The following is a 21,605-nucleotide window of genomic DNA, read 5'->3' on the forward strand; positions in this document are numbered from 1 at the left end:
CCAGCTTGCTTCTTCTAATTGGTGGAAAGACATTGGTAAGTCAGATGAATTACAAGCCATGGAACCCTGAGCTGTCAACATGCCACAGTAGACACAGTTCCCTTTGTGACTATGATATGTTATATAGGACTAGATGTTAATATCCCTTATCTACACTCCTGGGACGTGCTGCCTGGACTCTGTGGGGTGGCCCAGTGAGTGGTGGCATCTTCTGGGTTATCAAGTGGGCGCCCTCTTTCCTCAATGTTTCGCTGATAGGCCCACGACACCTCCGGAGGGTTCAGCAGTGAATCCCGGCGTCCCGGGCTCACCCCCTAGATGCCTTTCACTCACTTGGAGGCCTGGACGGAATCCTTTCTCTTCATCCAGAGCCACTGACTACCCTTTTTTTAGGAAGAGGTACAGTCGACGTTTCAGGCCGAGACCCTTCATCAGGACTAACTGAAGTCCTGACGAAGGGTCTCGGCCTGAAACATCGACTGTACCTCTTCCTAGAGATGCTGCCTGGCCTGCTGCGTTCACCAGCAACTTTGATGTGTGTTGCTTGAATTTCCAGCATCTGCAGAATTCCTGTTGTTGACTACCCTTTTCAACAGCTCTGGAGAGGTCTTTGCTTGTCGGTGTGTCTTCCCTCGCACTCCCAACTCCTGGAGTAGCCTTGATGTTGATTCAAGATTCAAAATTCAAAAGATTCAAAAAACTTTATTGTCATTCTAACCGTACATCAGCTCTGCAGGGCAGAATGAGACAGCGTTTCTCAGGAGCAGTGCAATCATAACAGAACAAACACAAAACTAAATAATAAACATAACAATAAATAGTAAAACACAACAGCCACATGTCAGTTAAAATCAAGTTATAAGTGTCCAGTGCAAGTTAAAAGTGTCCAAAGCAGAGTCAGGTGGAGCAGCTATTTAGCAGTCTGACTGCCTGTGGGAGGAAGCTGTTTAGTAGCCTTGTGGTTTTAGTTTTGATGCTCCTGTAACATTTGCCTGATGGCAGAAGAACAAACAGTCCATGGAGAGGGTGTGAGGGGTCTTTAATGATGTACCGTGTCTTCTGGAGGCATCGACTCTGAAAGAGGTCTTGGACAGAAGGTAGGGAGACCCCAATAACCTTCTCTGCTCCCCTAACCACCCTCTGCAAGGCTTTTTTGTCCACAGCACTGCAGTTGGAGTACCAGGTTGTGATGCAAAAGGTCAGCACACTCTCAACCACGCCTCTGTAGAATGTAGTTAAGATGTTAGTGGGGAGTGATGCTTGTTTAAACTTCCTCAGAAAGTGCAATCTCTGCTGGGCCCGTTTCACAATCCCAGTGGTGTTCCTGGACCAAGTAAGATTGTCCGAGATCTGCACCCCAAGGAACTTGATGCCTCCACTGTGGAGCCACTGATGCCGAGGGGCATGTGCTCAGGCTGAGACCGTCTAAAATCGACAATCATCTCCTTGGTTTTGGTGACATTAGGCATCAAGTTGTTATCACTGCACCAGCTCTCTAGGTGCTTGACCTCCTCCCTGTACATTGTTTCATCATTTTTGCTGATGAGCCCCACCACTGTGGTATCATCAGCAGATTTAATGATCAGGTTGAATCTGGCTGCACAGTCATGTGTTAGCAGTGCAAACAGCAATGGGCTAAGCACACAGCCTTGTGGGGATCCAGTGCTCAGTGTGATGGAGTCAGAGATGTTCCTGCCAACACGTACTGACTGTGGTCTCTCCATCAAGAAATCCAGAATTCGGCGACACATGGCAGTGTTAAGGCCAAGCAGCGACAGTTTCTCCACTAGTCTCTGTGGGATAATGGTATTGAACGCTGAACTGAAATCAATGTACAGGATTCTGGCATAAGTGTCTTTGTTGTCCAAGTGAGAGAGACCTGTGTGCAGTGTGGTGGATATTGCGTCCTCCGTAGAGCGATTTGGACGATAAGCAAACTGTAGAGGATCCAGCGATGAGGGGAGGCTGGCTGTGATATGAGGCTTGACAAGCCGTTCAAAACATTTCATCACTACGGGGGTCAGGACAACGGGACGGTAATCATTCAGACAGGCTACAACTGATTTCTTTGCTACAGGGATGATTGTGGAGGTTTTGAAGCATCTGGGGACAATAGCTTGACTAAGGGAGGTGTTGAAAATGTCTGTCAGGACATCTGCTGATACATCAGCACATTCCTTGAGCACATGTCCAGGGACGTTGATGGGACCTCCCGCTTTTCGTGGGTTGACCCTGGCAAGGGTCCTCCGTGTTTGCTCTGGATCAATGATTGGAGCCGGCTGGTCAGATGGTAAAAAGGGACTGGCTCTCCCCCTTGCTGTAGTGTTTGATGCTTCAAAGCGTGCAAAGAAATTGTTAAGCCTGTCTGGAAGAGAGTTTTCTGTCATCAGTTTTCTGCCTGATCTTGGAGTCTGTCAGAGCTTTAATTCCCTGCCACATCCATCTGGTGTCACCTGTGTCACAGAAGTGTCCATGTATTTTGCCCGCGTAGGCCCTTTTCGCTTTCCTGATCCCTAGTGAAAGCGCAGACCTGGCTGAGCGAAGCGCACTCGTGTCCCCCGATCTGTAGGCTGTGTCACGGGCCTTCAGTAATGAACGCACCTCTGTTGTCATCTATGGCTTTTTACAACCATGTGCGGTGAAGGTTTTCATCACAGTGACATCCTCCGTGCATTTGGCTATGTAGCTGATTACTGCCTCCACATACTCCTCAATATCTGTATGGTCATCATAGGAGGCTGCTGTTCTGAATATGTCCCAGTCTGTGTGCAAAAAAACAGTCTTGTAGTGCTGAGGCTGCTCCTTTTGGCCAGGCCGTTATCTCTCTTTTCTCTGCTCTCATACGTTTAAGTAGTGGTTTATATGCTGGTGTTAACATGACAGATATGTGGTCAGCGTGGCCAAGATGGGGGCGGGGGGGGCTGCTTTGTATGCCTGTGATGTGGCTACAAACCCTCTGCAGCCTACTTCGACCAGTTGGACCCTTGCTTTCCAGCCACGTTGTTGCACATCGGCTGCAAGCTCAGCATACCTCAGCTTCTTGTGCTCGTAGGCCTCCTCCACTGCATCCTCCCACGGCGCTGTAAGCTCGATGATGTAAATGAGATGAAGCGAGGCCAACCATAGCACAAGGTCTGGTCTGAGGGTGGCTTGCACAATTTCAGTTGGGAAGCAGAGCCTCTGGCCTAAGTCTGCCACCATCTTCCAATCATGTGCCCCGCCTAGCCGCCCGGTATCTGGTCTCGATGTATTGAGTCTGGATTGACCCTCACCTTCCAGGACGAATGCTGTTAACGGCCAGTGGGATGAAGGGGGAGGGAGAGCGTTGACGCTCATCTACCGATTTTCCAGCACTGCTGCAAGACACCATAGCACCTGGTTGTGCCGCCAGGTGTATCGGTCTTGAGTAAGGCTGGTCTTGCGGCCCACCAGAATGTGTTTTAGTGTTGCTGAAGTCGGGCAGAGGGAGCACGCAGGGTACTCTCCATACCACTGGCTGAGATTCATGGGAAACGGCAAGACATCGTAGGCAGCCCTGATGGTGAAGCTCGCTCTGAATGTCCCCATGTCCCACAGCTCTTTCCGGGAGATCTTTCTTTTCTCCACTCCCTCCCATCTCATCCATTGCCCTTGCCTTGCCTGAGTGACGGCCTTTGCGCACCTTGCTGCCTCCTCCTGCCGACGTATCTCAGTATTTCCTGCATCACGAGCCTGCGTCTCTGAGACGGAGCAGCCTTGTTCCAGGCTGGTGTACTGTCCCCAAGGCCAAGACCGCTCCTCCCTTGCTGCGCTCGGCCCACGACATCCCTGTGCTCGAGTGCCGCCTTTGCTTGCTCGCTGCTTCTGATGGAGTCCATTTCCTCCCAGTATCCAGGATGTGGGCAGCTTGTGCTACAAATGGATCACTCGCCTCTGTAAACATCATCTCCAGTCTTACTCTGGCGTACTTGTACTCCTCTGAAAGACTGGAAATGGGTAGCTCTAGGACTCCCTTGCCGTAGAGCCCTAAGCTGCTGAGGCACCTGGGAAGACCAAGCCACTTCCTTATGTATGAGCTGATCAGTCTCTCCAGCTTTTCCACCTTTGAGATTGGAATCTCATACAAGGTTAGTGGCCACATGAGGCATGGAAGGAGCCCAAATTGCATACACCAGAGCTTCAACTTGCCAGAGAGTGTGGTTCTGTCGATGCTCTCGAGGCCACCGACGGCGTCTTTCCTGAGCTGATCTACCTGCTCTGTGTCTTTGAGGGATGCATTATACCACCGACCTAGGCTCTTCACAGGCTTCTCATAGACCGCTGGAATCATCTCATCGCCCATGTAGAAGCGTTGGTCTACCACCTTCCCCTTGACAATAGAGATGCTTCTGGACTTGCTCGGCTTGATCTTCAGCTGAACCTGCTCAATGTTCTCTTGAAGCTTTCTCAACAGGCGTACAGTACAAGCCTTGGTCGTGGTGAGTATTGTGAGATTGTCCATGTATACTCTGATAGGTGGCAGCCTCAGGCCAGGTCTTATGCACTGTCCTCCAACCACCCATCAAGATGCTCTAATGGTCACCTCCATGGCCGTGGGGAAGGCTAGCGGGGAGATGGTACAACCGGCCATGATTCCCACATCCAGATGTTGCCACACTGTGGTGTAATCTGCTGTTGTCAAACATAGCTGCACGTCCTGGAAGTAGGCCTGGAACGAGGCTTGGAAGGGCCACTGGGACCCTGAAGAAATCAAAAGCAGTCCAGAGGAGGTTATGAGGGACTGAGTTGAAGGTGTTGGCGAGGTCCAGGAACACCATGTGAAGATCTGTTCCCTCCTCCTTGGTGACCTGGATCTGATGCCAGATGGTGCAAGCGTGTTCCAGACAGCCAGAGAAGCCCGAGATCCCTGCTTCCTGGATTGACGTATCAATCAGATGGTTTCTTTGCAGATATCTTGACAGCCTATGAGCTACCACACTAAAGAAGATTTTGCCCTCAACATTTAGGAGACTAATCTGGCAGAATTGGCCGATTTCTGATGAACCCTTTTACTTTGGGATCAGGATTCCTCCGGCTCTCTGCTTTACAGGATATGTATTTCATCTGCAAACTTCATCATGTACCCTATGTTCAAGTCTCACAAAGATTCGCCACAAAATATGGATCAGGAACCTTAGTCCATCCTCTGCCTCCAAGCCTTCTTTATGTCCCTACTGGCCAAATTCTTTCCTTTTTATACTCTTGCTATCTATGTACTTATAAAACAACTTCTGATTTTCTTTTCGATGATTTTAAGTTCCCTGGCCCCCACTGCTTTATTTTCACCATGGATGTCCAGTCCTTATATACTTCCATCCCCCATCAGGAAGGTCTTAAAGCTCTAAGCTTCTTTTTGGATTCCAGACCTAATCAGTTCCCCTCTACCACCACTCTGCTCCGTCTAGCGGAATTAGTCCTTACTCTTAATAATTTCTCCTTTGGCTCCTCCCACTTCCTCCAAACTAAAGGTGTAGCTATGGGCACCCGTATGGGTCCTAGCTATGCCTGCCTTTTTGTTGGGTTTGTGGAACAATCTATGTTCTGTGCCTATTCTGGTATCTGTCCCCCACTTTTCCTTCGCTACATCGACGACTGCATTGGCGCTGCTTCCTGCACGCATGCAGAACTCGTTGACTTTATTAACTTTGCCTCCAACTTTCACCCTGCCCTCAAGTTTACCTGGTCCATTTCCGACACCTCCCTCCCCTTTCTAGATCTTTCTGTCTCTGTCTCTGGAGACAGCTTATCCACTGATGTCTACTATAAGCCTACTGACTCTCACAGCTATCTGGACTATTCCTCTTCTCACCCTGTCTCTTGCAAAAATGCCATCCCCTTCTCGCAATTCCTCCGTCTCCGCCGCATCTGCTCTCAGGATGAGGCTTTTCATTCTAGGACGAGGGAGATGTCTTCCTTTTTTAAAGAAAGGGGCTTCCCTTCCTCCACTATCAACTCTGCTCTTAAACGCATCTCCCCCATTTCACGTACATCTGCTCTCACTCCATTCTCTCGCCACCTCACTAGGAATAGGGTTCCCCTGCTCCTCACCTACCACCCCACCAGCCTCCGGGTCCAACATATTATTCTCCGTAACTTCCACCACCTCCAACGGGATCCCACCACTAAGCACATCTTTCCCTCCCCCCCCCCTCTCTCTGCATTCCGCAGGGATCGCTCCCTACACAACTCCCTTATCCATTCGTCCCCCCCATTCCTCCCCACCGATCTCCCTCCTGGCACTTATCCGTGTAAGCAGAACAAGTGCTACACATGCCCTTACACTTCCTCCCTTACCACCATTCAGGGCCCCAAACAGTCCTTCCAGGTGAGGCAACACTTCACCTGTGAGTCGACTGGGGTGATATACTGCGTCCGGTGCTCCCGATGTGGCCTTTTATATATTGGCGAGACCCGACGCAGACTGGGAGACCGCTTTGCTGAACATCTACGCTCTGTCCGCCAGAGAAAGCAGGATCTCCCAGTGGCCACACATTTTAATTCCACATCCCATTCCCATTCTGACATGTCTATCCACGGCCTCCTCTACTGTAAAGATGAAGCCACACTCAGGTTGGAGGAACAACACCTTATATTCTGTCTGGGTAGCCTCCAACCTGATGGCATGAACATCGACTTCTCTAACTTCCGCTAAGGCCCCACCTCCCCCTCGTACCCCATCTGTTACTCATTTTTATGCACACATTCTTTCTCTCACTCTCCTTTTTCTCCCTCTGTCCCACTGAATATACCTCTTGCCCATCCTCTGGGTCCCCCCCCTTGTCTTTCTTCCCGGACCTCCTGTCCCATGATCCTCTCGTATCCCCTTTTGCCTATCACCTGTCCAGCTCTTGGCTCTATCCCTCCCCCTCCTGTCTTCTCCTATCATTTTGGATCTCCCCCTCCCCCTCCAACTTTCAAATCCCTTACTCACTCTTCCTTCAGTTAGTCCTGACGAAGGGTCTCGGCATGAAACGTTGACTGCACCTCTTCCTACAGATGCTGCCTGGCCTGCTGCGTTCACCAGCAACTTTGATGTGTGTTGCTTGAATTTCCAGCATCTGCAGAATTCCTGTTGTTTCTGATTTTCTTTGATGTTAATTGCCAGGTTTTGTTTTAAATATTATCTGCTTTCCTAATTTTCTGTTTAATTTCACTCTTGCAGTTTTTGAAACTGTTTTTCTGCAGCTTGAGCTACAAATCCATGCCACAAAAGTTCCACACAATAGCCTGCTCCAACAAGAGAAAATCTAACCACCTGCCCTTGAAACTCAATAGCACAACTACCATCAAGTCCCTTGACATCAAAATCCTGGCATTAAAACTGACCATAAATTCAACTGGACCAATCACAGGTAATAATATGGTGCAAGAGCAGATCAGAGACTGGGTGTCAGAAGGCAGTGGAGGCCAATTCTCTGGATTCTTTCAAAAAAGACTTAGAGAGAGCTCTTAAAGATAGCGGAGTGAAGGATGTGGGGAGAAGGCAGGAAAAGGGTACTGATTGTGGATGATCAGCCATGATCACAGTGAATGGTGGTGATGGCTCAAAGGGCTGAATGGCCTACTCCTGCACCTATTGTCTACTGTCCTCTTAGCATTCCCAAATTTTTCCATCTACAAGTGCAAATCAGAAGCATGATAAAATAGTCTTCACTTATCTGTATTCATCCAGCTCTAATAACTCTCAAAGTGCTCGCCACGATCTAAAACAAAGCAGCCCATTTGGTTGGCATCCCAAGAACCAATCTAAACACTCATTCTCTCCACTATCAATGCATAGTAGATGCAGCATACACTGTCTACAAAATACAATGATATTATTCATCAAGATTACTCTGACAGCAGCCACCAAGCCTACAAACTCTGTCACCGTTGCTTTTTATATACCAATTAAAAATCTGAGCATCCTTTTAATATCTGGTGTTATCTATGAGTTTGATTATACTGTTCTGAATATAAAGCCAAAAATTCAATTTGACTTTTATTAATTATCTTTCACTTGTCTAGCCAAATGTGCAGCTTCTGTGCAAGCTCTCTTAATGATTCCTTACCCCAATTATGTTATAATCCAGTAATATTTATTGTATCCCATATTTCAACAAGTCAAAATTTTGCATATTTTAGATATCAAAATAAACTCATTACAACATGTCCCAGCAGTTCCAATTTTTTTCCACATTGCTTCTCTCCACAGTTGATATCATGGACTCATCAACAAAAATAAACAGAAATCCAACTGCATTCTTAATGGAAAACCTTGAAAACAAACTGTCTGCAGAAAGAAATCTGGAATATAATCCATCTAACTCTCTCCAGAATATAACTTTGGTCTCTTCTTAATATGCAGGTATCTTGATTGGCAGCAAACCTTCAAATATTAAGAGGCAACAAAGATCAAATCATTTGCCTCATCCCAATCACCACACAAGTGCAAAGAAGCAAGTGACTGTGTAGAGTACAATGAAAATAACAATGAAACTAAATTGTCAGAAAGTACCAGAGACTTTGTAAAGAATTTATACATGTTTTATTCCAAGAGAAACTGATTTGTAGATGTAGGCATTTATTTTTCCAAGAGACACTTGACATTAGTAATGTAGCTGAGTTTCTCTTCACAGTTTTGTTGATGAGCTCAAGACCAAATTCATAAAAATTCATGATTCGAAAGACTGGAAGTTCTATTCTCATTATCGACATTGCTTACCATCGACTCGCTGATTAGGAGGAGAAGGAGTGCTTCTTCAACAATATCCCGTGGGCAGAAAAGGCTGAGAAAAAGACTGCATTGAATTAGGTCAAATTCACCCTGCATAATTTCTTCCTTTCATTGTTAAAGCGAGCTAGTGTCTACAGATTTTATGTATTATTCATCAGTGATAAGATATATAAACATTATTCAGTGCCATTCAATGATAATGCTCTGATGCACCTTTATACTTGGTCTCCTATTTGTTTGCCACACAATCGGTGATGATTACTAGAAACAAGCAACCATAAGTTGAGTTCATAAATGAACTATGTATTGCATAACTACACTGTACAGATTATGACTCCAGTTTTGATGGCTGCTTTACAATCTCACCTACAAGAAGGCAAAGGTTACTTTCCCCCGTACGATCTCAATGTCCTTGCTTTGATGTTGCACCAAAAAAGCAGATGGAGTGCCTGCTCCTTTTATATGACCAGCAAAAATTCCTCAAACCTTTTCACATCAGGTCAGAAAAGGATTGACTTTTATCTTATTCTTACAAAAAAAATACAACACTGGCTTAGACTGGTAATTACTCTCAAAATTTCTTACTTTAATAGAGTAAGTACTTCACATATTTCATTTGCTAAAACACGATGCATAGACAGAAAGGTGCATGAAAATACATCTGGCTGCTTTGAGACTGGCTTTGGTGAAAGGATTGTTCAAACACTCTCGGAGTTTAGATAAAATAACCAATCCATAGATTAGCATTTTATGCTTTGATTTTTAAGGTACAAAATCTTTACATTTTCAAAAATAGCTCACTTTCAGACCTGTTATTCTATTTTTGTTATGTTTTGTTCTTTGCATTGTTGTTTCCACTGCTTAGAGTAAAGAAAAAGGTGAGTAATTGCTTTGAAGGGAAGTTTCAGCAATTTCCATGCACTTTGGATGTTCAGCCCTACTTACAATCAACATCACTGTCTGAATTGATCAGCCCCTAGCACTTACAGTGTTTACAAAAGTTTACAGATAGAGTTGATTAATGGATAGATGGAATTAGTTCTATCACGTTTGGAATCAGTTTGGCCAGGAGAGACCAACATGTTTGATTTGTTGCTTCTTTGTACTGTTTCTTAAACATGATGAAAGTACTATTATTTGTTCAAAATCATATCTTCCATGATAGCGTGCAATACTGTATCATTCATTGCAAAAGAATTATTTTCTCCCTCCCGGCATGAAATTAACTAAACTATAGCGAGATGTGGAAGAAATTATGGAGACAGCAAGGCATTGAAAGCATTAATGTTAATTTCTTGCAGTATACTTCAGAACATACTAACAAGAATGACTATACTTTGATTTTGTGATAGCCCTGCAGTTTTGTTAAATATATGGCATATAGTTTATGAGAATAAATGGGAAAATTACTTCAGTTTGACGTAAAAATTCTTAAACATCACAAGCACTTTGTTCATAAGTATTGCTTTATACAAATAAATAAAATTTTCATCACATACTTGTCTCCTTGGTAGAGCTGAGGACCAGTGGTTTTAATGTAGCCAACACTTGAAAAAGGTCCACTTTCCTCAGTAATGAGCTCAGAAGGCGGGTCTGAAAATAGATTCCAGTAGCAGTCCTCACACAGGCTGTGTAGAAGCACCTCAGCCAGTTGTTTGGCTATTGTCTGTGAAAGAGGATAATAAACTTATGTATTAAAAAAGTAAGCACAGCACTCTACAAACTAAATCATTAAGAAACTCAAAATAAAATTAGTGCATCATTTGCAACTGCTCTGGAGAATGAACTTGTGTTTAATAGGACTAAGCTTTAAGCTTTTTACAGATAATTAAGTATTCTTTTATTTTCTCTGTTCCTGAGATTATCAAAATGCAATCCGTGATTCAAATCATAGCTTCAAATTATAGACCCATAAAAATACACTGAACTATTTTGCTTGTCCTGAAACAATTAAATAGAAGTTAGTTCAAAAGAATAAATTACATACAGTGTATCCCTGGAACCCATTTAATAGAGAATGCTGCCTGCTCGGCAAAATGGTATTGTGAGGTCAAATGACTCTTGAGATTGAGATTACAGTACAGAATGCAGACATCTCACCCTGCAAAAACTCATTTCAGGGAGGTAGCACCATCAATTTGCAGGAGACTCCTGGAACTTCCAGGAGAGGTGGGATGTCTGCAATAGAGTAGCTCTTTAGCAGCTAGCCAGCTAGTTTAAATAACGTCAGCTATGCTAATGAACGAATGACACCTGTTAAACTCACCTCAACATGCCTTTTACAGTCTTAACCCACCATGGGGTAATAGAAAAGTCACTGTTGCAAACAGTGCAGCGAGCAACACTGTCATTATTTTTGACCCCTATTAGGCAGGGGTATACTTTAGGGTAGTCTGAGGTGACGTAAGTTTTATATTTTCTTTTTTTGGAACAGTCTGCCATCTATCTATCTCTCTCTCTGCTCTGTGTCTCTCTCTCTCTCTGTCTCTCTCCCCTCCCCGCCCCCCGAAAATTTGATTTCCCGGATATTATATATAATTTGTGGGCATCAGGGAGCCACTATTAATATGCCGGAGACTCCCGGAACTTCCGGGAGAGGTGGGATGTCTGAGAATGGGTGCTATGAAATTCTGCTTATGTGGGGTATCCCTCCAAATACATGCAATGGCCAGAATCTTACTATTAAGCAATCGAGCTCAAGAGTGTTCCTGTGAGGAAGGACTAACTGCTGCAAGTTGGCACATTTTCTCCCAAGGCCAACCCTTTAGCTGTACCAAGTTCTCACTGTGGTGTGCCATGAAGAGGTAGTCAGGGTACTATAACTTAGATTTCCTTGGGCTGCTGGGAGGTGGAAAGGCACAGCTGTCATTTCCCACGATGACTTCTGCAAAGTGCACGTATGTATTACTGAAAATCCTGCACATCTCACCCAATCAAGACGTGTAGGCCTGTCTTATTCCCCAAGTCTAGTGGTAGTAGAGTGCTTTGGAATGTCCCATTACCCTGAAAAATACTGCAAAATATTCATGTCTCTTTCCTTCTAATTAATCTTCTTGATATGAACTAGAATTGATAGGATTTTTAGAATTGAAAACTATTTTCTTTCTGAAGGCAATACAGTTACTAACCTGGCTAGACTGATAATAAAAAAATGACATATTAGTATCAGAAATTAAATCACTAATACCAAAAAATATTTAAGGAACATCTTATTAACAACACACATTTACAATGTGTTTTCTTCAAAATGTCTTTTACATTTACAGTTAACTTTAATTCTTATTCTTGGTCCTTTAAAAAGCCACATTAAAAGTAAAATGCAAATTCTGACTGCAGATATTCAGAGTACAGGAAACTGAAGATATTTCATGCTAAACTAACAACATGAATGTCTCTTATAAACATAAAATTAGGTCTGCTCAACTAATATTTCACTGGCATCGAATCTAGATGAAGCTGCATAAGCTTGCATCTGAAGCATCAACATGTCATCCTCTCAAAAATGAATGACTTTTCTGAATCCCCTGCAACTCTCTGAAAGCACAAGGATGTGTAAAGTAACTACAAAGCCAAGTGAGATGCCACAGAAATTAATGAGGAAGATGTGCTGCTCAGATACTGATCAGCTCTTGCCAAGTGCAACTGCCTGATCAACATGCAATGCTTCTAGAAATGTTATTGAAAAATTATTGCTCACTGTCACAGGTAGCCAGACATTAGATATCATGACACCAGGCCACGGATTGCATAGCTTCCACAGCAGGATTTTGTACAACATAAATTAATCGGTCTAATCCTGATGAATGGATCATGATGTGAAGATCAGGAGATGATTTGCATTGACTAACACGGTGAAGTGTCAAGGTGGCAGTTATGTCAGTGTGCAATTGCAAACTTGATCCTTGCATTTTATATTACAATACCTCCTCAATCAATATGATTTAATGCTTTGGAATTGACAAATTTTTTACATACTGTATAATAAACATCTTGTAACCATACCATTCTAAAATTCTGTGTGGCTCTTGTCTCCATTGCTCTTAACATTTCCCGAATTCGTTTTACTCCCTTGACCATATTCCTAAGAAAAAAATAAACCCACAATTGAAGCACCAAGATTGTGCTAAAGTCAAAGGAAATTTAATATCAAAGTTTAGCTATGTTACCATATTGATATGTACTTGACATTGATTTCCTTACAGACATTTACAGGTAAATAAATAAATGCTATATTGTTCATGAAAAACTATGCATGAACAAAGACTAACAAACAACCAAAGTGCAAAAGAAGACAAAACATGAGTTGTAGGCTCTTTGAAAGTGAGTCTGCTGGTTGAAGAATCAGTTCTGTGATGTGGTAAATGAAATTCAGCCATTCAGGTGCCTGTTGGCTGAAGGATAATAACTGTTCCTAAACCTGGTAGTGTGGGACCTAAGGCTCCTGTACTTCCTGCCCAATGGTAGTAGCGAGAAGAGAGGGCGGCTGGATGGTGGGGGTCCTTATGGATGGATGCTGCTTTCTTGTTTGTGGCAGCACTCCTTGTAAACATGCTCAGTGGTGGGGAGGGCTTTGCCAGTGATGGGCTGGGCTATATCCACCACTTTCTGTAGGCTCTACCATTCATGAGCATTGGTGTTTCCATACCAGGTCAAGATACAACCAGTCAGGATATTCTCCGCTGTGCATCTACAGAAGTTTACCAAAGTTTTAGGTGACATGCTAAATCTGTGCAAACATCTAAAAGCGGAGGAACAGGCATCCCTTCTTTGTAATGGCATATATGTGCTGGTCCCAGCACAGATCCTTAAATTACTTCAGCATTTACACTGCCAAAATAGTGAACCTGGTCTAAATGACTTTAGGACATTTGGGCAATATGAAGTATTATATTATGCAATGCCTTTTCTCACTTCCAGGCCTTTCAATAATTGCTAAAAATTAGAACAAATTGGGAATTTGGCATTTCTGTGTACAGCTGTCATCTCATATTTGCTTTGAGATTTACCACTGAATACATACACATAAAAAAAACTCCTATTTCACTACAAATGCTAACCCATTCAAAATAAAATCAAGTTCTCTGATTGACTTTGTAAGCACCTGTGCAAATACACAAGTGTTTTGAGGAACTATCAGGTCTGTGAAGGAAGTTCCTTAACTTTCGCATCGCCATATATCATCACCACCCACACCAACAAATCCATCGACATTGATGACAGGCAGCTTACTTTCAGCGAGGGTAAGAGAGGTCTAAACATGAATACTCTCTGTAATCATCCAGTGATTGCACTGCCGTAGCCGTTCCATGAAACAAAGTGGTCTGTAAGTGGTGACTAAGCCTTAAGCAGCAAAAGCTAGAATTCCTCAATGTTTCCAAACTTTTGAAAGTCAGCATTTTTTTTTAGATACAGTCAAAATTAAATAAAGTAAAAAAAATTAGAAACATTTAACTTGTGTAAATTAATTAAAATACAAAGGACCATAATGAGCAAACCCATTGTACTTTATACTTTATTGTCACCAAACAATTGATACTAGAGTGTACAATCATCACAGCAATATTTGATTCTGCGCTTCGCGCTCCCTGGAGTACAAATCAATAGTAAATATTAAAAATTTAAATTATAAATCTTAAATAGAAACTAGAAGAGGATAAGTAAGCTAGTGCAAAAAAAAACGATAGGCAGGTCCGGATATTTGGAGGGTATGGCCCAGATCCCGGTCAGGATCCTTTCAGCAGTCTTATCACAGTTGGAAAGAAGCTCTTCCCAAATCTGGCCATATGAGTCTTCAAGCTCCTGAGCCTTCTCCTGGAGGGAAGAGGGACGAAAAGTGTGTTCGTTGGGTGGGTCGTGTCCTTGATTATCCTGGCAGCACTGCTCCGACAGCGTGCTGTGTAAAGTGAGTCCAAGGACGGAAGATTGGTTTGTGTACTACAATTAGCTGAGGGGCCATGTACAACGTATATCCAAATCCTTGCCTCAGTTCAATCAGCAACCAAATCTGAGCTATGCAGTGCTGGTAGGCACATACATGTCAGCCAGCCAATCCATCTGCACAATATGGCCAATCTTTTATATATAATCACAATTAAATATTGCCAGAATTTACCAATAAGCTGACCACTTCAAAGATTTTACTGCAAGTGTTGCTCACATTATGGATGTCTGATGTGAAATGAATACAGCTCTAGCATCATCCTTCCTATAGTGGGGTCCCCAGATCTGGACCATATTCCTGCTGAGGCCCAACACATGATTAACATAATTGCTTTATTTTAGTATTCTTTTATTGCATAATTTCATAATTACTTACTTTAGTATTGTTTACCCCTGATCATAAAGGGAAAGAGGATCTCAACTTATCCCACCAATTTGAAGAATTTGTGTATTTAGGTCTTCCATTTCCTGCACTCCCTTTGAATAAGTATCATTGACATTACTACTTTAAGCTCTCTCCTCAGATTCCACAGAGCAGCAAGCAATTCCTCTGGTAGGCATCCATTCAAAGCTCTGGAATGCACCAGAAGATAGGAAAGGAAAAGTGACCGGCCACATTCAATTACAGTACTAATCCTCCAAGTTAACTTGTGTTGAATTCACTCATAATATTTTTGATCCCTCAATGATCTTTTTTTTTTATAAACAAAAGTTTCCTATTTACCACTGCAATTCTTTCACCCTACTCCACTCCTGGCTTCACTTCACAATGACTGTAATGGATTTGCCTTCCAAACTTGAATATGATTGACAGAATGGTTAAAGCACAGTCTATTCTCTCTACTCCCTTCTTCCATCAGGAAGAAGGTGCAAAAGCCTGAAAGCATGTATAACCAGGCTCGAGGACAGTTTCAACCCCACTGTTTTAAGACTATTAAATAGTTCCCTAGTATCAAAAATTGGACTCTTGACCTCACAATCTACTTTGTTATGATCTGGCAGCTCACTGCTTACCTGCACTGCACTTCTTTTGTAGCCATTACACTTTGCTCTGCATTGTTATTATTTACCTTGTTCTACCTCGATGCATTGTGCAATGATCTGATCTGTACAGTGTGCAAGACAAGCTTTTCAGTATCTTGGTGCATGTGACAATAGTAAACCAATGCCAAATAAACTTACACAAAATAAATTAAACATAAGCTCTCAAAATAAATTTCTGCAGTATATAAAAATCAAAAACACTATATATTGAAAACATGAGACAGAATATGCCATTGCAAAGAAGTTCTACTTGTTGTATCTACTTCTGAAAGGATTACTGAATGAAATCATTCTGGGCCATAATTTCCTGCAATTGCTTATCTAGACTGTTCAGACTTCTCTCTATGTGTCAATATACTGATAACTTTGTCATCTAGCAAACTGCGCACTCAGTCACCACTTTATTAGGTTAGGTTCTATGGCCTACCTACAAGATGGCACCAGCAAACATTCCTCAGGCGACATCTTCCAGATAGTCAATCATTTCAGCTTATCTACATCTTCTACTTATTTTTATCTTAATTTTGTTTTTGAAACTGTTGGAGCCTGTGGCTTACAATCTGTAGTTTGTTCAAGTGAGCTAGCATTCTGCTGTCCCTGTGAATACTCCAGCAGAGAAATGCGAGCACGAACTACCGCAAGGAGAAACTCAAAGACGAGACGAGGGGCTGTGATCGACTACATTTCTCGCTGATTAAAGTGACAAGGAAGATTGAAACATCGAGGCAAAAGCAGAGAAAAGCCAGCGGTTCTCAGAGAGGCTGCTGGTTCGTGTTGCTTTCCTCAGAGGGGTCACTGGTTCATGTCACTTCCCTCAAAGGGGCTGCTAGTTTGAGTTGCTTCCCTCGGAGGGGCCCCTGGCTTGAGTCACTGCCTTAGGAGGGGCTGCTGAGTCCCGATGCTCTCAGAGATATTATCAAAATTCTGAGATTTATAGATAGGACTGTAGTTCAAACTAACTGGATACTCTCACACTGGTTACTTTCAGTTCTATGTTTCTTTCATATTCTCGCCTATTCTTTCTTGTTGTGGATCGGGGGGGGGTGTTGCTGGGAGTTTGGATGGTGTGTTAGTTTTTGTGTAGGGGAGGGGTTGGGGTGTTTGGGGTTTGCCAGTTTTTGTTTCTTTCTCTTTTCGTGGAGGGAGGGTATTGATGTCTTTCTTTCAACTACTTATATGGTTTTCTGTATTCTGTGGTGAAGACACATTTCAGAGTTGTATTCTGCATACATATTTTGATAATAAAATGAACCTTTGAACTTCTGTACACCTGCTCATTAATGCAAATATCAAATCAGCAATAAAGAAGTGCAGACAAGGTCAAGAGGTTCACTTGTTGCTCAGACCGAAGTTCAAAATGGGGAAGAAATGTGGTCTATGTGATTTTGACTGTGAATGATTGTTGGTGCCACTCAGGGTGGTCTGAGCATTTCAAAAACTGCTCATCTCCTGAGATTTTCATGCACAACAGTCTCTAGAGGTAACAGAGAAACAAAAAACAAAATGCAGTTCTGTGGGCAAAAATGCCTTGTTAATGATGAGAGGTCAGGCTAATTCAAGCTGACAGGAAGGTGAGAGTAACTCAAATAACTATGTATTACAATGGTAGTTCGCAGAAGAACATCTCTGAACACTCAGCATGTCGAACCCTGAAGTGGATGTATTAAAGCAGCAGAAGACCACACTGTGTTTCACTCCTGCACCTAATAAAATGGCCACTGAGTGTATAACAGGAAGACAGTGAACTGTACAAACAATGCGCATCATCTCAAACAGTCACAGTGAAGCAATGCAAAATTAACAATTTGAAAATAAATCTAATGTCAGATTAAGGAGAGTTGTAGGTAAAGAAAGACCAGAATGAGACAGAAATAAAGACAGGATTTTTTTTAAAAATCTGCACCAAGTAAACCATGAATGAATTAGTTACAGTGGTCAATTTTCAGTATTGGATCAGCAGAACTTAACACTCAGCATATCATTTTCCATGTTTAACCTTGTATCTGCTCTCATTAAATTGCTGTGCCAAGTTGCCATAAACAACGTTGATATTTTGACAGGAAATTATGGGTCAATACTTACACTTTCATATTACCTTATGTTTTTCACACATCCTTGTCTGAAGGTTACCTACTACTTAAAAGTGCATAAAGAAGTTGTACAAATGATTCCCCTGGAATGAACTACATCACAAGCAAATAATAAAGGGCGATCATTAAAAGCAGGTGGAAGGCCACACATAGATTTCGAGGATATTTACCTTTTTTTGAAATAGGACACATAAGCACTTTGCAATGCAGCTTCAAGAAAGTAAGTAAGCTCCACCTCTTGGACCGGGACAATCCCCTTGATCGATCTAGACTGAGTATTCATCATGGCCTTCAAGTAAAAAAACAGGAGGAAAAAGGGTTAATATAAAAAGAATTGGAAATCCAGACAACATTTTCCAAGAGATGTGATTCTGCAGTTATGCAATGCAATTTTGTTTCAGCAGGATTGGAGGAGTTAAGGTCTAGGCTTGAAACACACTGGTACAAAGCCCAAACATGTTATTCTTACTCGCTTTTGCTAATCTAGGTTCTTTCACAACACCATATGGATATGAAATATGTCAATCTGTCAGTCTAACTTCATTTAAAAATTGCTTGTTGGGCACCATGCTGAAGTCCTTCTAGAAGTCCAAAAAAGATCAACTGGCTTGTCCTGTATCATTCTGCAAGAAAGCTAATCTTTCCCACAGACATACAAGCTAATCTTGTATCTGACTACTGCCTGCAACCATGTTGACAAACAGAAGAGCTCTAAATATCACTGATGGCAGGGTTTGATGGGATTACTTGCTTTCAACTTCTTTGATATACCTGGATGGTTTGCAGTTCTCTCTGGCTAGGCTTGCTTCTACATAGGCACCTGAACTAGATTCTAGGGAGCTACTGAGATGCAAAAAGCAGTGATTACAATTAAGAGGAGGGGAGGGGAAAATGGGTACGGACAGAATATGAAGTTCATATCCTTGAGCAACTTCTAATAGTAAGGCACGCAGCCTGAGTTATGAATTTAAAATTAAATCATTTCCAGGGCAGACAAAAAGACAGAGACTACTTCTCTGCTTCTCTGTGACTATAGCTCAGCATTTAACATTGTTATTCCTATAGTCCTGATCGATAAGCTACAGAACCTGGGCCTCTGTAGCTCCTTCTGCAACTGGAGCCCCTACTTCCTAACCGGAAGACCACCATCTGTGTGGTTTGGAAATAACATCTCCCCCTCACTGACAATCATCACTGGGATGTGTGCTTAGCCCACTGCTCTAATCTCTCTTCACCCATGCCTGTATGGTAGGCATAGCTTAAATGCCATCTATAAATTTGCTGATGATACAACCATTATTGGCAGAATCTCAGATGGAGGTGAGAGGGCGTACAAGTGCGAGATATATCAGCTGGTTGTGTGGTGTTGTAGTAACAACCTTGCACTGAGTTAGATCAAAGAGCTGATTCTGTAATTCCGGAAGGGCAAGACGAGGGAAAATAAACCAATCCTCATAGAGGGATTGGAAGTGGAGAGAGTGAGCAATTTCAAGTTCCTGGGTGTCAATATCTCTGAGGACCTAACCTGGTCGCAACATATCGATGCAACTATAAAGAAGTCAAGACAGCAGCTATATTTCAATACTTTATAAGGAGTTTGAGGAGTTTTGGTTTATCACATAAAACACTCAAAAACATCTACAGGTATACCACGGAGAGCATTCTGACGGGCAGCATCACCATCTGGTATGGAGGAGCTACCACACAAGACTGAAGTAAGTTGCAGAAAGTTGTAAAATTAGTCCTCTCCATCACTGGTGTCAGCCTCCGTGGTATCCAAGACATCTTCAAGGAGCAGTACCTCAGGAAAGCAGCATCCATCATTAAGGGCCCCTATCACCCAGGACATGCCCTCTTCTCATTGTTACTGTCAAGGAGGTGCTACAGGAGTCTGAAGGCACATACTCAGCGATTCAGGAACAGCTTCTTCCCCTCTGCAATTTGATGTCTAAATGGACATTGAACCCATGAACACTACCTCACTACTTCATTATTTCTGTTTTTGCATACTACCTTAGCTATTTAATATACATATATAATTACTGTAATTCAGTTTTTCTCTATATATATATATCATGTATTGCATTGTACTGCTGCTGCAAAGTTAACAAATTTCACAACATGTGTCAGTGATGTTAAACTTGATTCTGATATCTTAGAATGTTTAAGAGTTAATTTATATAGGCTCCTGGAAGTGAAAAGAGACTTGCAGGTCATCAGCCTTGACTGAATTCACACCCAATTATAATTGGAATTCATTTTTAATTGTCATATGTACTGAGATATAGTAAAAAGCTTGTCTTCCATACTGTTCATACAGATCAAATAAAACAATAACAGAATGCAGAATAACAGCATCTGCAGAATCTCTTGGGTATAGAGAACGTGCAGTGCAGGTAATCAATAAGGTGCAATATCATAATGAGGTAAATTGTCAAGTCAATAATCCATCTGATTGTACTGGGAAACGAGTTTAGTCTTATAACAGTGGGGGTAGAAACTGCCTTTCAGCCTAGTAGTTGTGTTTATGGGCTTTAGTGGCTTCTGCTCGATGGAAGAGGGGAGAAGAGAGAATGTCATGGGTAAGTGGGGCCTTTGATTATGCTGGCTGCTTTACTGAGGCGCTGAGAAGTATAGACAGAGTACAGGAAGGGCATCATAAACCCACGAGGTTCTGCAGATGCTGGAAATCCAGAATAACACACACAAAAGCTGGATAACTCAGCAGGTCAGGTGGAATCGAAGGAGAGGAATAAAGAGTTGATGTTTAAGGCTGACACCTTTCATCCACGTAGGGGAGGCTGGCTTCCATGATGTACTGAGCTGTGTCCACAACTTCCTGCAGTCACAGTCAGCGCAATTGCTTTAGCCAGCTGCTATGCATTCAAATTTGATGCTTTCATTTGATAAAAAAATTGGTAAAGGTCTAAGGGTGATGCCAAATTTCTTTAGCCTCCTGAGGAAGTAGTGAGCTTTCTCGGCCCTGGCATCTATGTTTTTGACAAAGACAGGCCATTGGTGATGTTCATTCCTTAGAATGTGAAGCTCTCAAACTCAACACCACTGATGTAGACTAGGAGGATGTATACCATCCCCTTCTCCTTCCCGAAGTCAATGACCAACTCTTTCATTTTGCTGGCATTGCTAGTTGATGTCATGACACCAAACAGATGAAAGTCATCAAGCCCTCTGCACTCCCCAGTTACACAGCCTCTTGGTTTTCTCCACTATCCTCACTCACTCGGAACCAAAAGAAAATTAAAGAGTCTTCCTTACCCGTTCCCCTTCTTGTAAATAAATCAGAGCAATATCACCAGCTTTCTCAAAACAGGACATTGTTTCCTCTTCTCGTTCAGACAGACGAACTCTTGAGGTAACAGAGGAAGTCTGACGCTCAAGAGAAAAGCCTGAGAAATTAAAAATACTATTAATAGATTTCTCTGACTAAAGATTCTGTATGTCCTTCTGACACGTGAATGACAAAACATAGCTAGAAGTAGAGTTACTTTATTGAAAAGATATTTACATATTGAAAAGATTTAGATAAAAATACTTGATAAAATTTAGACTGCCTAGTGGTTGTACCTTATAGAATCAAACATATCTTGGGAATAATCTGATGGATACATGATTACCCAAAGATCAAAGTTCTAATCAAATTTATTATCAAAGTACATACTGTATAGGTCACCATATACAGCCAGCCCTGAGATTCATTTTCTTACAGGCAATCAAAGTTCTAAGTACATTTCTTATCAATATATACATTAGACAACCTTGAGGTCCATTTCCTTACA

At 42.4% G+C, this 21,605-nt stretch overlaps 1 protein-coding gene across 2 annotated transcripts in view; it reads right to left on the bottom strand.

Annotated features, from left to right (window-relative positions):
• Window positions 1-21,605, bottom strand: part of LOC140201218 (tetratricopeptide repeat protein 7A-like) — a 260,896-nt gene that overhangs the window by 202,684 nt on the left and 36,607 nt on the right. For both annotated transcript variants that reach the window (XM_072264960.1, XM_072264961.1), the window contains 5 exons: window positions 21,085-21,215; window positions 17,979-18,097; window positions 12,737-12,815; window positions 10,234-10,400; window positions 8,723-8,786 (listed from right to left, as the gene is read on the bottom strand). In XM_072264960.1, the coding sequence (XP_072121061.1) occupies window positions 8,723-8,786; window positions 10,234-10,400; window positions 12,737-12,815; window positions 17,979-18,097; window positions 21,085-21,215 (560 nt within the window). The remainder of the gene's footprint in view (window positions 1-8,722; window positions 8,787-10,233; window positions 10,401-12,736; window positions 12,816-17,978; window positions 18,098-21,084; window positions 21,216-21,605) is intronic.

The sequence above is a fragment of the Mobula birostris genome, chromosome 8, assembly GCF_030028105.1.
Source record: "Mobula birostris isolate sMobBir1 chromosome 8, sMobBir1.hap1, whole genome shotgun sequence".
NCBI classification, from domain to species: domain Eukaryota; kingdom Metazoa; phylum Chordata; class Chondrichthyes; order Myliobatiformes; family Myliobatidae; genus Mobula; species Mobula birostris.